Genomic DNA, 14,958 nt, shown 5'->3' with positions numbered 1-14,958 from the left:
CAACTAATTATCTGACGTGCTTCATTTGCCAGGGTTGTAAGGCCCCTACGGTATCTGGTCATTTGAGAAAGTCCGCCATCTTGTGGCAGACGAGGGAATTGCCAAGTTTCCTGTTCTGAACAAGCGCAATGCTGAAGTTACTTTGATAATTCTACTGAGATCAAGTGCTACTCTAAGTCAGTCTTTTCACACCAGATACCAGCATATTCTCTGAGCTCAAATGCCAATCTGATGTTGTACACATCTAGCAGTTAGGGTTTACAAGGGGACAGTAACACACAGCAGAAGTTATTTGAGTTCAGGGAAGAAGAGGTATTTCCTGTTTGATACAAAAACATTTTATCACACTGGAGTCTGGAGAAAACCAAAGGAAGAGTCAGGTTCGTATTCTTGATGGAATTACTTTATTATTTAGTATTATAAAACAGCATTTTCAAACATAGTAAAGAGACAGTAGATATACTGTGATATAAAAGTATATTTAAGTGCATTGTTTATGTGTGTGTGTGTGGTGTGTGAATTTGTTAGAGGTCCTTGAGGGTGCCTGACCCAGGGCTCTCAAGCCAGTGTGGAGGCCAAGTGGTTTTAACACTGGGTCTGTCATTCATCAGGTCATTGTACTGACCCAGCCTGGGATACCGCTCTGCAGACAACCTGAAGAGGGGAGAGGAGAGATTGGGGAGAGGAGAATGGGGGAGAGGAGAGATTGGGGAGAGGAGAGGGGAGAGGAGAGGGGAGAGTAGAATGGGGGAGAGGAAAGGGGTTAACAGAGTAGAGGAAAGAGAAAATGGGGAGGAGAAAAGATAAATGTAATCTCTCTGGTACATCTATTCTTATATGACTGTATTCATCACAAATACATTTATCAAATAGTTCACCTATCTTTCCATTAGTTCATTCCACCCTCCTCTGAAAAAGTGCCTTTCTTACCCAAAGCGGAAAGCATAGGCGATGACTGGAAAAACTGTGATATCAGCCAATGAGAAGTCTTTTCCTGCCAGGTAAGATCCCGCTTCCATCTGGGGAGAATGGAGAAACATGCTGCATGTGTGTAAATGCATGTGTGTGTGTGTGAATGCATGTGTAAATACATGTGTGTGAGTGTGAGAATGTGTGTGTGTGTGTGTGTGTGTGCGAATGCATGTGTAAAGACATTTGCGTGTGAGAATGTGTGTGCGTGCGTGCACGTGTGTGTGTGCGTGTGTGTGCGAATGCATGTGTGTGCACGTGTGTGTGTGCGCGCGTGCGTGTGTGTGTGTGTGCGTGTGTGCACGCCTACCTTCTGCATGTATCCCTCCCACAGCGTCAGCTCAGTGGCCAGAGCCTCCAAGTTCCTCTTCAGAGCAGAGTCGAGCCTCTCTGCCTCGGGGACCTTGAGGTTGTAGTAAACAACGTCACCTGCGGAGGATCAACAACAACAACAACAACACAGATGGTTTAACATGCAGAACTCTGAACTATAACAGGTTCTGGAACAGTCTCATGACTCCAGTCTGGGCAGCAGAACTGCAGGGCTGAGCCTGGCGAAGCACGTGATTCCTCGGGCATCTAACACGTGTCTGGAACAAAAGCTCTCTACGTCGTTTGTCTGAAATCTACACGCTGGGACATTCTCTGACAAAGCTCGGAGGTCTGTATAGACTTGGTGTAAGGTTTCAGAGGTTTACGGACAACCAGGTAAAGGTGTGTTGTTGCCTAGGAACAGTACAGTTCTGGCAAGTTAGGTGCAGTCTCTAGGGGGGTTGAAACGACAGCCGAGTTCATTGAAAGACCAGTGTCCCAACAGTTTGAACCAAATGTAATTGAATGTTGTATTCTGTTTGATTTGTGAGTTTGCGTTTGCCTCACTTAGTTTCTGGTTCAGGGTGAGCCCCTCGAACATGCGCTGGTACATCAGGGCCTGTTCTGCTGCACCGTCTGGGACCAGTTTATGACCCTGAGACTTGAACTGGCTCTGTCAGGGGAGAGAGAGATGGAGAAAGAAGAGAGGGAGCAAAGAAGGGGAGCAGAGAAGAAGAAAAAAAAGAGTGAGAGAATGGAGACAGACAAAGTGGCCGTGACGCCAGATCTAGGTCCTCAAGGCACACGCTAAGGTCTACTGTTCAGGATTAAGGTGAAGAACTTAGAAGTGGTAAGCGAAGAGAAGTGGTAAATATGGTACAATTCTACCATGTACTTGTGGTCAGACACGCACACAAACAAACAGTCTCGTTCTCTCACATGGCATAAAATATTTCTCCATGTCTCTACTGGGACACTTGTTAGCAAAACATTTAGCTTACCGTTGCCAACTGTTATGGCAAAGCAAGTGGTGATGAAAACATGGTTGGAAACCCGTCTTACCTCCAGGTACATGCATGCTGCATACGATTCATTCAATGTATTGTCTCCGTGTTTGAAAGCCGGCAGCTAGGAGAGAAAATATCTGTAGTAAGCATGACATGACAAAAAATGAAACAGGTATGATAACTTAACCTGATCATCATCTCACCTACATGTTAAATAAATACATGACCCATGCATGAAATCGTGTGACTTATTAATGCCATAAAACAACCGTAGCCTACCTGCCCTCTGGGATTAATGTCCAACACTTCTTGCGATCGGTGTTCCCCTTTCGCAAAAGACAACAGTTTTTGGTTGTAGCCTTGCAAGTTTTTCTCTTCCAAAGCGATCATGACTCGCCAGCACGGAGGCGAACCGGAGCCCCAAAGCAGAGTCATGCTCTTGGCCATATTTCTTCAGTTACAGCTTGGAGAAAGTCCGTGGTAATAGCGACAAAATTATTGTGATCAAGTAGCCTACTCAAGAAAGCGCAGAGGATGAACCATAGGGATGAACACCGGTTATATAACTCGATTTGGGGGCCGCCCACTATTTCTGGGCGGGTCTACCCAACAATGTTACCAAAAGAACAAATCATTCCTTCTTTACGTATCCGTGGCGCCATCTACAGAGTAAGCGGATGCAGAACACCGTTAAAAATGCTGACTCGTTGGCATCGACTGGAATGACCATCCAAAATGCTTTGCAAGATGACTCGTCATATTGTACATGACCCTTTGAACATATAGCTAGATCTAATTCTCACCATGACAGTGCATACATATGGATACAACAATACACGTTATTATATATGGATACAACAATACACGTTATTATATCTATTTAATGTCCTAAAATATATATGTTCCTCTTTATCTACTGTCTTCTAGTCATTGGTTAAACTGTGCTGGGGGAAATCTGTGCATGTATCTATTCTAACAATATGTTCTGATGTGAATCAAGATAATAATGAAAATGTATTGTTAAGAAACTACATATTTTATAAGATTGATTAGTCATCTGCTTGGCTCTGCCTTGTGGATTACCACCCTTGCCTGCCTCCTTGACTACTCGTTTTGCTGCCCACTTGTACCTTGAATAAACAACAAACTTAGACCCACAGTTTCTGCCTTGTTGTCTGTATTTGGGTCTAGCCCAGGTTCCGATACAGAGCAGGCTTCGTGTTACAAAAGGGTTCTTCACTGCATCTGTGTAGAAATAACTGTTGGAACTTTTTGAATGATTAATGTTTATTGAAAACTGCAACAACAAAACAAAATACACTGTATGTAGTCTCAATATATTAAAAAAGAATTGATAAGTATACCAGATCAGTTTGTTTACACACAATATCTTACCATAAGTAAATGAGAAACTCCTCATCACAAATAATTAGTCCTTGTCCATTATGATTATAAGGTTTACAATGGTATTTTCACATATCATCCATAGGCGTAGGTTTGGTTTTAGTGAAGGACAAATATCATCACACATATGCTAATCCTCTGATTAGTCACTAATTATTGGACATTTCAAACGTCTCTGGACATTAGTAGGGACATTCTTCTACTGTCCACTCCTAAACCTAGGCCTATGTCTGCATCACAATGTGCCAGGTGCACTCTCTCAGTGGACTACAAGCACTTCCCAATGATTTAGACATTTTTTACTTTCACACATTTACTATGTTTTTCTCAAGAACACAAGTACGGTCTTAGCGTTCTTCAGATTAATAAACCATTAAAACAATTAAAAAACGATCTAAAGCCTGACCACAACGTTGCTTATACATGTAGACCCAGCTAAACCAAACAACAAAGAATCATTTGATCTGATCAAAAATTTATCGTTTTGTTACTGTCCTTGTGCATTTAAAAGTTCAGTTACCATATAAACAAATATTCAAAGCTATGCCCCAAATCATTATGACAACACTTTCATACTGTTATTCTCAGATATATTCCAGATATGCATCATAATGTACCAAATGCAGTCTCTCTTCTCAGACTACACACACTTTCATATGTTTCGGGCCATTTTAACTTCACAAAAACAAATCTTTGTAAAAATGCTCTCAATACAAATAATACAAAATTAAATCAACAGTTAATGACATAATAGCATTTCTATGCAAGCAATGTGTTTAAGACAACACTTCCAGACTGTATTTTCTTTCCCAAATATACTTGTCTTTATCTCTAAACAGATATTATATGTTGTAAGGTTTTACTGTACTGTTGTTGCGATCCACTTTAGGGTCTAACTTTCTTCTTCAGAATCCTCCTCATTTATACTTGTCATGGTCATTTTCTGTTCCTTTTCTCTCATTTCTTCCAGTGTCTTAACTTTTTCAATATCGTTTACCTTTTTGGCTTGTTCAATCTGAAGATCCAAGTAGGCCAGTCTACTTGTTGGGTTGGGTCTCAGAGCAATTCTATCCAGCTTTTGAACTGTTTCATGCATTTCTAAAATCATCCTTAAACCGGATGTTAGGAGGGCTAAGATTTTGGCATATATAAGTTTAAAAATCAAATGTGCTGACATGGATTCCACCTGCATCTTAAAGTGATTTATAACCAGATCCTTGTAAGTGGTTTCATGTTCCTCAGTCTTAAAGACATAGATGAAGTTCTCTCGACAGTGATCCGCCTTGCTACATTCCTTGGGACAGACAGTGCACTTGTTATTCTGAAAAACTTTACATCCAAATGATTCTGTGCAAGGATGGTGACAAGTTCCTTTGCAAACGATGCAGTTTGTTGCCTTTTTGTCAACTGCACGTTTCTCTCTCCCACTTTCCACTAAAAGAATGGAGAAGTTTTTGTTGGCTTCAATGTCATTTTCATGTTGCTTTAATATAGTCTCAAGTTTTTTCAGCTCTTCTATTTGCTGAAAAGTTTCGTTTAAGCTTTTTCTAATCAAAAAGCAGTTTATTTCCAGATGTTTGCGTTCTTCTAAAACCTGCTGAGTTAAGACCAGACTTTTTGCCTCCATCTCATTAAGTGCGTCGAAAAACATATTCAGGTTTTTCATGCTCATTTCCCACGACAAACTATATATTTTTTTGTCTTCCGCATCTTTCTCATCTTTCTCATCTTCCTCGTCTTCCTCATCTTCATCATCTTCCTCATCGTCTTGATGGGAAATCATATTGTCGAATTTGAAGTAGACTGGTTTATTGCTGTCATCCTTGAGAGAAGGTACCTTTGCCTTTTCAAATGCCTCAAGGACCAAAGGGTCCCCGCCATCTGCATGTGTCACGAGAGTCACAATGTTATTTTCTATGTCCTTCCCAAAAATGGAGAGCACTGAATCGAAGATGTACTGCTGAGTGGGTGTGAGACGACTTTGGTTGGCTTTCACAACAAAGCAGACAGCGTCAATCACATCAACTCCTTTAGGAGATGTAAACAGCTCCTGTAAATACTTTGTGATCAGTTCATCTTGCTCTATTCCTCGCGTGTCACCAAATCCAGGAGTGTCGATGATTGTCAGTGAAAAAGGGATGCGATCACTTTCTTCGCCAAAGATCTCGTACACAGTGATGGCAGTCGTTTGGGATTCAGTCTGACTTCTAGTCTGAGCAACCATTTCAAATCTGTATTTGTCCTCCCATTCAACTCCAACAATGCAGTTTACCATCATGTTTATCAGAGTAGATTTACCTGTTCCTGTTTCTCCCATCAGTAGTATTGTCTTGTTAATTTTGCTGGGGTCCTTTTTCATCATTCAAGCTATGCGAGATTTTAGAGATTAAGATGTGTATGTAAACAGTTTATATTTTGTTGATTTATTATATATATATTCCGTTTATATTTACAGAACAACAGATTAACATATCCCATCATAACAACTTCAGGGCTCTCAATTTGTATCAAAGGTTTTGCGTGAGATAAAGATACCTGCCAACGTTTGGGTAAAAAAATTCCGGGAGACGGGAGACGCGAAAAACCTCCCTTCATATTACACAATAACACAATATATCTTCTACCTGTCACTTTCTGATACGCATTGTGCCATTTTGAGTTTTCGATACCCTCACATACTTTGATTGATAATGCTTCTTATTTCCCTACCCGAAAGAAAAATACGTTAAACGTGCATACCTGTCTGCCATAGAGCGCGATGCCATTTTCTCCCTTCTCACTTCTTCAACTTTCTAAACAATGTATTTCCGATGTCTGGAACACTGATGTGGAGAAACAATATTCGAATCATCACGTCAAGGATGCTTTTTTTTATACTGCAATGATAGATGATATGAATGATGAGGAATTCGATTTAAATTACCATGTAAGAAATCTGTGCATTTGAATAGTTTGCGTTAGGCCTATAGGTGGTAGCTAACGGGATCAAATGAGTTATAATAACGTGCCTGTGGATGGTTTGTCTCTGCTTCTCTGCCTTGTGCTTTGTTCCACTTGCACATTTCAAGCTGTATATGTAGCTCACAAAAATCTGATTATCATAACCACACCCCTTAACACTGCAATGCTGATACAAATCCCAATGTAACTACATTTTGCAGGCTACATTTTTAAGTATACCTTTAAATGAAACCTTAACTTTTTCTATCTACCATCTGGGGTTCACTACTGGGTAGTTAAATAAAGTTCAGGTAACTTTGTACCTTTCTGTGTGGATATAATAAAGCATAACATCCATCCATAACCTTCCCCCCTCTGTGTGTGTGTCACTGTGGCTGCTCATGACCTCGTTATAACGTACACCTGTTGCTACTGGGAGTCAGGTGGCTGAGCGGTTAGGGAATCGGGCTAGTAATCTGAAGGTTGCCAGTTCGATTCCCGGCCGTGCCAAATGACGTTGTGTCCTTTGGCACTTCACCCTACTTGCCTCGGGGGAATGTCCCTGTACTTACTGTAAGTTGCTCTGGATAAGAGCGTCTGCTAAATGACTAAATGTACTGATTAAAGAACTCTTATTTTTGACATGCTCTGCATGTGATTCCTTCCACTCCACCTGACAGCTACACCATTTGTGATGTATGCCTTTCTAAAGGCTTGTATCATATCTTTAGACCAGAAGATGTGCTGATCTTAAACCACATCTTAAACCACAGGCATGCGATCTTGCAAAACCAGTCAGTAGACAGTAAACCACAAGAGGAACTGAGAGAGATGAGAAAAACACTATCCTGGCAAACAAACCTAGGACAAATTGATGCATTATGACCTTCACATTTTAAGATTAATTTATTTCCAGTATTAAAACTTAAATTGAAACTGAAATGATTCTGCTAGAATAGGACAATGTATCTTTAGGTAATTTATGTAAGTAAGCTTCCTTCTGTTTCTTAAATGAACAAAACACAAGTTGCAAATGTATATGTGGGACTTTAAATTCTATGTGAATTTATAATCACTGCAGTAACAAGAACTATTGTCTTGTTATTTTTAGACAAGACACAATAAGATCAATAAATTATTGCACATATTTAATTGATGCGGTGAAACAAGAGAAAATGGAAAATGTTCTAATCGGTGTTATGGGATTCCACAGGACTGGACATGTCTGGGGACTTTACTGAATACACTCTCAAAAAGGGCTGTGTCTTTGGCCTAGCGGAAAACTGAAAACCATCAGACGATGCTGCCATCTGTTTGATGTCAGCCTCGCACACTAGGACGAAGAGTAAAACTGTATTAGCACTGTGAATGTTGAACAAAAATCGCCATACTACACATTTTTATAAACCAATTAATGTATTTTAGGGTTAAACTTAAACAATAATTACTTTCCCAATATATAAGTTATATTAATCTACAGCTTGATTCTACATTGTTAATCTTGTGATGTCAGAGGCTGTAAACATAACTACATAGTGTTACCACTTGATGACGCAGGAACTGTCCTGTCCATCAACTCTGGGTCCCGCTGAAGACTCGGCGCAATTTTGTTTCTCTAAAGAATGAAACACAAACGCGAGACTCCATTTAACAACAAAAGGGGTAAACAATCAGAAATCAGAAACAAATATAACACATCATAAAACAACTAACTATTACACAATGCCGATCCATTACCATTTTTCTCTTCTGGGAGAGTTTTGAGAAATAGGAGACTTTCTCTCCTGGCTTCAGCCGCTGGTTTGGAACCTGCTCCTTCCCGCCATCCTTACAGCTCAGAAGTGCAGCAGTCAGCAGCCCGACCAACGTTTCCCCAAACGTGGGATCCTCGCTTGTCATCGCTCTCTGAAGAGCTTCACGGGTGCCGAACTCCCGCAGCAGGGCTTTCCTCACGTTTGAGTCGATCTCCGTTAAGTTCATGTCCCGAAGGCAGGCTTCCATTTTCCCGAGCTGTGTTCCATCCTTACACCTTTTCAAGATCTGCTCGGTCAAATCGGCGGCCATTTTGTTGAGAATGACCGCGGATTTAACAGATCGGCTGATCTTGGTGATGATTCTGACCACCAGGATAGTTACTGTCGAACGTAGGCGTTCGTGGTTGGATGGAGGCATTGGTGGGAGTAAATGTTTTGGAGCCAAGCTAGCGCTGTGACAGGGGTCATCAGACACCTTACTTGAGGAAGACAGATCGGTTTTACCACTTTTGATGGGATCTTTGCACAGAGTTTCAGTGACATGTTGAGCCACCACTCTGGTGAACATAGAAACGATATCTTTGGAAGCCTTAGAGTAAGCGTTTGGGCATGTTTGAGAACCTTTTCTATCAGCTGTCTCTGAAGGAGAGATGATGGATGATGGAGCAAGGAACATGGTGATCAGTTGCTTGAACATGTCCTTAAATGAGTTATCTGTGAAAGTGTAGACAAGCTCCAAAAATGTTTCCCTGGACAGCTCCATGTTGTCATCACCTGTCGTGGCTTCACGTGGCAGAAACAGGTCTGATTTAGATCTGGACGGCTCTGGTGAGGTCTTGGGCATGTTGGCAAGCAAAAACTTACTGACCCCATCCACAACGCTGTCTGTGAAAGGCCGAAGAAGCCCGCAGGAGAGCAGGACTTTAAGGTTTCCCTCCACCTTAGCTGGATCTTCCCCAATGAGAAGCATCCTTTTCATGAGGCAGATGATGGAAGCCACGGCCGTGCTTAGCTCTGCAGACACCATCCCAATCCTGGGGCTCCTGTCACTGGTACCTCTGGCAGTCTCTAACACAGCTTCCTCGACCTCCGGGTTCCTCTTTGAGGGACCTGGTGGGGTTTGGATGGATGTCGCTGAGGACATGGCGGATGAGGACGAGCTCTGGATTTCTTTGGTTGAGCTTCGGGCCTCGTTTGCCCTCTCGCGCGAGCTTGCACTGCTGGGATCTCGGCCCGACTTCAGCCTGAGAGTCCTGTCTGAAGAGAGGGAGTTGGAGGACAAAGTGTAGTACAAGGATCTCACAGATGAGGGGGTGGTTGAGGTATTGCCAATCGTACCGTGGCTTCCCCCATCCACTGTGCCAACACTTTCATAGCTGCTGTTGTAGCTGGTTGTCAGGATATCAGAGGACGAATGGACGTGGGTGGTCGGAGTGGAATAGTTTCCTGTCGTTGACGATGTCGAAACAAATGAGGAAGTGCTGGTGACCGTCAGACAACCCACGCTTCCATTTCCACCCTGCTCAGTTTCCATCGAGTCAGGTTGATTTCTCCTTAAGCCGCGTCTGGTGTGTGGGCGGACAACATTCTCATTTTTAAGTAGAGATTTTGCCTCCTGTTGAACTTCCACTGCTGGTCTGAGTCGTCGGGAGATTAACTTGTCGATTAACGTGAGCCTAACATTTTGATAGAAGGATGAAGCTGCAGATTGTATTTTATCCTTTGAGACTTCGCTTTCAGATGGGAGGTCTGATTTTCCCAAACTCTGTTGGTCTTCCACGCCACTGTGATGGGCAGGATCTAGTAAAATCTCAGAATACAAAGAGAGATTAGATACAGACACCTGCTCCAGAAAGGATGGAGTTTCATCTATATATACGCCACCAACTGATGGCAGATGGCATGATGTTTCAGCTGAAGTAGACTTGATTAATTCTTCCATTAAATCATCAGATGCATTTGAGTGGACATGTGTAAAAATGTCTTCTTTTAAGCTGCTGTTGTAGAGTTGGGCCTTATTAGACTCAATACTGGACGCCGATGAAAAATAATCTGTGACGCTTTGGAAAATATGACTGATTACAGGTTCCAAGCAATTCTGGAAGTCATCGGGTCCCAGTTCAGAATCGGCTGTGGAAGAACTCTTGGATGTCTCTTCCAGACAGGCCCCAAAGATGTCAAAGTCAGACCATTCAGAACTGTCAAAAAGGTTTTCTATGTCTTTGGCAACTGTTTCTACCATCCCAGAAACCACTGTATGGTGTGACGTAGACCTGCTGGTCACCATGGGGACAACCTCCTGACCTTGCTGGTTGAGTAACAGATCTTGTTGGCTACGGCTATATGATGGAATGAGGACATCACTCACAGCAAGTGTGGCTTTGATCAAGACATCCTGAGAGAGTTTTGGGGAAGGTTGTCTTGCTAGACCGAGGGAGGACTCTGTGATGTCATCCCCGTCATTGGATGACACTTGAACAGTGGCTTCAACAGGAGCACATAGCAAATTTTGATGTGCCACATTCTTTTGCTGGTCGACACTCGTCTGAAGTCCCTTGGAGTGAAGCTTCATTTTGTCTGCCAACACATGAAGGAAGGTGTTGAAACCAACACTGGCTGCTCCCTGGCTTTTATTTTTATGTATGTTCTGGGTTGTGGAGTCCACAAAACTCTCCACAATGGTGAGGGCAACCAGTTCAGCTGCAGGAACTACGTGTGACTCTTTCTCCTTGTCCAACTCCACCAACTCTACTGCAGACGGAGTCCACAAGGACAATCCCTGGACCTGTGCAGCTACAAAGACGTTGTGCTCTGAGGACATTTGAGATGTTTCAGCTGATGTAGGTTTGCATTCTTGTATAGTGTCCTCTGATGTGGTAGGTGGCAGATTTTCAAATCCTATGTTCTTTTCTTGGTCGACAGTCTTCTGAACTCCCTTGGAGGGATGCTTCATTTTGTCTGCCAAAACATGAAGGAAGTTGTTAAAATGGCCAATGGTTGCTTTCTGGCTTTTGTCCTCATCTTTACTGATTTCTTTGCTGGTGGAATCCATTAAACTCTCCAATATGGCCACGGCAACCAGTTCAGATGCTGGAATTGAGTCTGATTCTTTCTCCACGTCAGACTCCACCATTACGTCTGCAGAAGGAGTTAACGAAGGCAGGCCCTGGACTACTGCACCTACATCCTCAGAGAGTATGTGCAAAGTTGTTTCAGATGAAGCTGGTGCTTCTGAAGACATGAAGAGAGCTTTTAGCTTGTCTTTAACACTTTGGAATATATTACTGACTGCAGGGTCAAGGCTATCTCGCGAGTCATCAGGTGCAAGTTGAGACTCACCTGTGGAAGAATGCTTGGGTGTCTCTCCCAGACAGGGCTCAAAGAGGTCAAAGCCAGACTGCTCAAGAGTGTCAAAAATGATTTTTAGGTCTTTGGCAACTGTCTCCACCATCTCAGAAACCTCTGGATGTTGTGAAGCAGACTTACTGGCTATATCTTCTTGACCTTGCTCAGCCAATAACAGATCTTGTTGGCAATGGATAGATGATGGAATGAGTACATCACTCACAGCAAGTGTGGCCTTGATCAAGACATCCTGGGAGAGTTTAGAAGAAGGTTGTCTTGCTAGAACGAGGAAGGACATATTTTTTTCACCACCTTTATTAGATGACTCTTGAATGGTGGTGTCAACAAAAGTATGTGACAGATTTTCATGTGCAACTTTCTTTTCTTGGTCAACATCAACAGTCTTTTGAACTCCCTCGGTTAAATGCTTAATTTTGTCTGCCATCACATGAAGGAAGGTGTTGAAATGAAGCTTGGTTGCTCTCTGGCTTTCATCCTTATTTTCATGGATTTCCTTGCTGGTGGAATCCACTAAACTCTCCACGATGGTAAGGGCAACCAGACTAGCTACAGGAAGTAAGTCTGACTCATTCTCCTTTTCCAATTCCACCACTTCTTCTGCAGCAGGGAATGTTGAAGACAGGCTCTGGACCTCTGAATCTACATCTTTAGAGGATATGCGTGATGTTGTTTCAGTCAAACCTGGCTCTTCGGAAGGCCTGAAGAAAGCTTTTAGCTTGTCTTGTAGACTTTGGAATATACTACTGACTGCAGGGTCAAGGCTATCTCGCGAGTGATCAGGTGCCAGTTGAGACTCAGCTGTGGAAGAACGCTTGGTTGTCTCTCCCAGACAAGGCTCAAAGAGGTCAAAGCCAGACTGCTCAAGGCTGTCAAAAAGGCTTTCTAGATTTTTGGCAACTGTCTCCACCATCTCAGAAACCTCTGGATGTTGTGAAGCAGACTTACTGGTGATATCTGCTTGACTTTGCTCAGTCAATAACAAATCTTGTTGGCATTGGATAGATGATGGAATGAGTACATCACTCACAGCAAGTGTGGCCTTGATCAAGACATCCTGAGAGAGTTTTGGGGAAGGTTGTCTTGCTAGACCGAGGGAGGACACCGCTTTTTCACCACCTTTATTAGATGACTGTTGAATGGTGGTGTCAACAAAAGTATGTGACAGATTTTCGTGTGCAACTTTCTTTTCTTGGTCAACATCAACAGTCTTTTGAACTCCCTCGGTTAAATGCTTAATTTTGTCTGCCATCACATGAAGGAAGGTGTTGAAATGAAGCTTGGTTGCTCTCTGGCTTTCATCCTTATTTTCATGGATTTCCTTGCTGGTGGAATACACTAAACTCTCCACGATGGTAAGGGCAACCAGACTAGCTACAGGAAGTAAGTCTGACTCATTCTCCTTTTCCAATTCCACCACTTCTTCTGCAGCAGGGAATGTTGAAGACAGGCTCTGGACCTCTGAATCTACATCTTTATAGGATATGCGTGATGTTGTTTCAGTCAAAGCTGGCTCTTCGGAAGGCCTGAAGAAAGCTTTTAGCTTGTCTTGTAGACTTTGGAATATACTACTGACTGCAGGGTCAAGGCTATCTCGCGAGTGATCAGGTGCCAGTTGAGACTCAGCTGTGGAAGAACGCTTGGGTGTCTCTCCCAGACAGGGCTCAAAGAGGTCAAAGCCAGACTGCTCAAGGCTGTCAAAAAGGTTTTCTAGATTTTTGGCAACTGTCTCCACCATCTCAGAAACCTCTGGATGTTGTGAAGCAGACTTCCTGGTGATATCTGCTTGACTTTGCTCAGTCAATAACAAATCTTGTTGGCATTGGATAGATGATGGAATGAGTACATCACTCACAGCAAGTGTGGCCTTGATCAAGACATCCTGAGAGAGTTTTGGGGAAGGTTGTCTTGCTAGACCGAGGGAGGACACCGCTTTTTCACCACCTTTATTAGATGACTCTTGAATGGTGGTGTCAACAAAAGTATGTGACAGATTTTCATGTGCAACTTTCTTTTCTTGGTCAACATCAACAGTCTTTTGAACTCCCTCGGTTAAATGCTTAATTTTGTCTGCCATCACATGAAGGAAGGTGTTGAAATGGACCTTGGTTGCTCTCTGGCTTTCATCCTTATTTTCATGGATTTCCTTGCTGGTGGAATCCACTAAACTCTCCACGATGGTAAGGGCAACCAGACTAGCTACAGGAAGTAAGTCTGACTCATTCTCCTTTTCCAATTCCACAACTTCTTCTGCAGCAGGGAATGTTGAAGACAGGCTCTGGACCTCTGAATCTACATCCTTAGAGGATATGCGTGATGTTGTTTCAGTCAAAGCTGGCTCTTTGGAAGGCCTGAAGAAAGCTTTTAGCTTGTCTTGTAGACTGTGGAATATATTACTGACTGCAGGGTCAAGGCTATCTCGCGAGTCATCAGGTGCCAGTTGAGACTCAGCTGTGGAAGAACGCTTGGTTGTCTCTCCCAGACAGGGCTCAAAGAGGTCAAAGCCAGACTGCTCAAGGCTGTCAAAAAGGTTTTCTAGATTTTTGGCAACTGTCTCCACCATCTCAGAAACCTCTGGATGTTGTGAAGCAGACTTACTGATGATATCTGCTTGACTTTGCTCAGTCAATAACAAATCTTGTTGGCAATGGATAGATGATGGAATGAGGACAGCACTCACAGCAAGTGTGGCCTTGATCAAGACATCCTGAGAGAGTTTTGGGGAAGGTTGTCTTGCTAGACCGAGGGAGGACACCGCTTTTTCACCACCTTTATTAGATGACTCTTGAATGGTGGTGTCAACAAAAGTATGTGACAGATTTTCATGTGCAACTTTCTTTTCTTGGTCAACATCAACAGTCTTTTGAACTCCCTCGGTTAAATGCTTAATTTTGTCTGCCATCACATGAAGGAAGGTGTTGAAATGGACCTTGGTTGCTCTCTGGCTTTCATCCTTATTTTCATGGATTTCCTTGCTGGTGGAATCCACTAAACTCTCCACGATGGTAAGGGCAACCAGACTAGCTACAGGAAGTAAGTCTGACTCATTCTCCTTTTCCAATTCCACAACTTCTTCTGCAGCAGGGAATGTTGAAGACAGGCTCTGGACCTCTGAATCTACATCCTTAGAGGATATGCGTGATGTTGTTTCAGTCAAAGCTGGCTCTTTGGAAGGCCTGAAGAAAGCTTTTAGCTTGTCTTGTAGACTG

At 42.8% G+C, this 14,958-nt stretch overlaps 3 protein-coding genes across 3 annotated transcripts; all 3 read right to left on the bottom strand.

The window, feature by feature from the left end:
• Window positions 1-397: 397 nt before the first annotated feature.
• On the bottom strand, window positions 398-2,874 carry LOC134006828 (glutathione S-transferase A-like). The gene is made up of 6 exons (XM_062445894.1): window positions 2,568-2,874; window positions 2,344-2,409; window positions 1,849-1,954; window positions 1,280-1,398; window positions 931-1,019; window positions 398-654 (listed from the first exon to the last, which is right to left on the bottom strand). Exons 1-6 carry the CDS (start codon window positions 2,733-2,735, stop codon window positions 525-527), a joined length of 678 nt encoding a protein of 225 aa, XP_062301878.1. The 5' UTR covers window positions 2,736-2,874; the 3' UTR covers window positions 398-524.
• Window positions 2,875-3,441: 567 nt separating this feature from the next.
• Window positions 3,442-6,280, bottom strand: LOC134041081 (uncharacterized). Its single transcript, XM_062487327.1, has one exon. It carries the CDS (start codon window positions 6,052-6,054, stop codon window positions 4,585-4,587), a length of 1,470 nt encoding a protein of 489 aa, XP_062343311.1. The 5' UTR covers window positions 6,055-6,280; the 3' UTR covers window positions 3,442-4,584.
• Window positions 6,281-7,587: 1,307 nt separating this feature from the next.
• LOC134041001 (serine-rich adhesin for platelets-like) lies at window positions 7,588-11,763 on the bottom strand. The gene is made up of 3 exons (XM_062487225.1): window positions 8,370-11,763; window positions 8,175-8,247; window positions 7,588-7,965 (listed from the first exon to the last, which is right to left on the bottom strand). The coding sequence occupies exons 1-3, from the start codon at window positions 11,625-11,627 to the stop codon at window positions 7,820-7,822; spliced, it is 3,477 nt and encodes a 1,158-aa protein (XP_062343209.1). The 5' UTR covers window positions 11,628-11,763; the 3' UTR covers window positions 7,588-7,819.
• Between the last annotated feature and the right edge of the window lie 3,195 nt (window positions 11,764-14,958).

The sequence above is a fragment of the Osmerus eperlanus genome, chromosome 20 (assembly GCF_963692335.1).
Source record: "Osmerus eperlanus chromosome 20, fOsmEpe2.1, whole genome shotgun sequence".
Lineage (NCBI taxonomy): Eukaryota > Metazoa > Chordata > Actinopteri > Osmeriformes > Osmeridae > Osmerus > Osmerus eperlanus.
Note: the sequence above shows the minus strand (reverse complement) of the source record. Positions and strands in the feature narration are given on the sequence as shown.

Excerpts from the sequence above, each read along its gene's own strand:
- LOC134041001 (XM_062487225.1), bottom strand. The coding sequence starts at position 11,627 with ATGTCTTCAGAAGCACCAGCTTCATCTGAAACAACTTTGCACATACTC. Across the intron at positions 8,248-8,369 it reads TCTCCCAGAAGAGAAAAATG|AGAAACAAAATTGCGCCGAG; the intron begins GTAATGGATCGG and ends TTCATTCTTTAG. Across the intron at positions 7,966-8,174 it reads AGTTCCTGCGTCATCAAGTG|TGTGCGAGGCTGACATCAAA; the intron begins GTAACACTATGT and ends TCTTCGTCCTAG.
- LOC134041081 (XM_062487327.1), bottom strand. The coding sequence starts at position 6,054 with ATGATGAAAAAGGACCCCAGCAAAATTAACAAGACAATACTACTGATG.
- LOC134006828 (XM_062445894.1), bottom strand. The coding sequence starts at position 2,735 with ATGGCCAAGAGCATGACTCTGCTTTGGGGCTCCGGTTCGCCTCCGTGC. Across the intron at positions 1,955-2,343 it reads CAGCATGCATGTACCTGGAG|AGCCAGTTCAAGTCTCAGGG; the intron begins GTAAGACGGGTT and ends CTCCCCTGACAG. Across the intron at positions 1,020-1,279 it reads GGGAGGGATACATGCAGAAG|ATGGAAGCGGGATCTTACCT; the intron begins GTAGGCGTGCAC and ends CATTCTCCCCAG.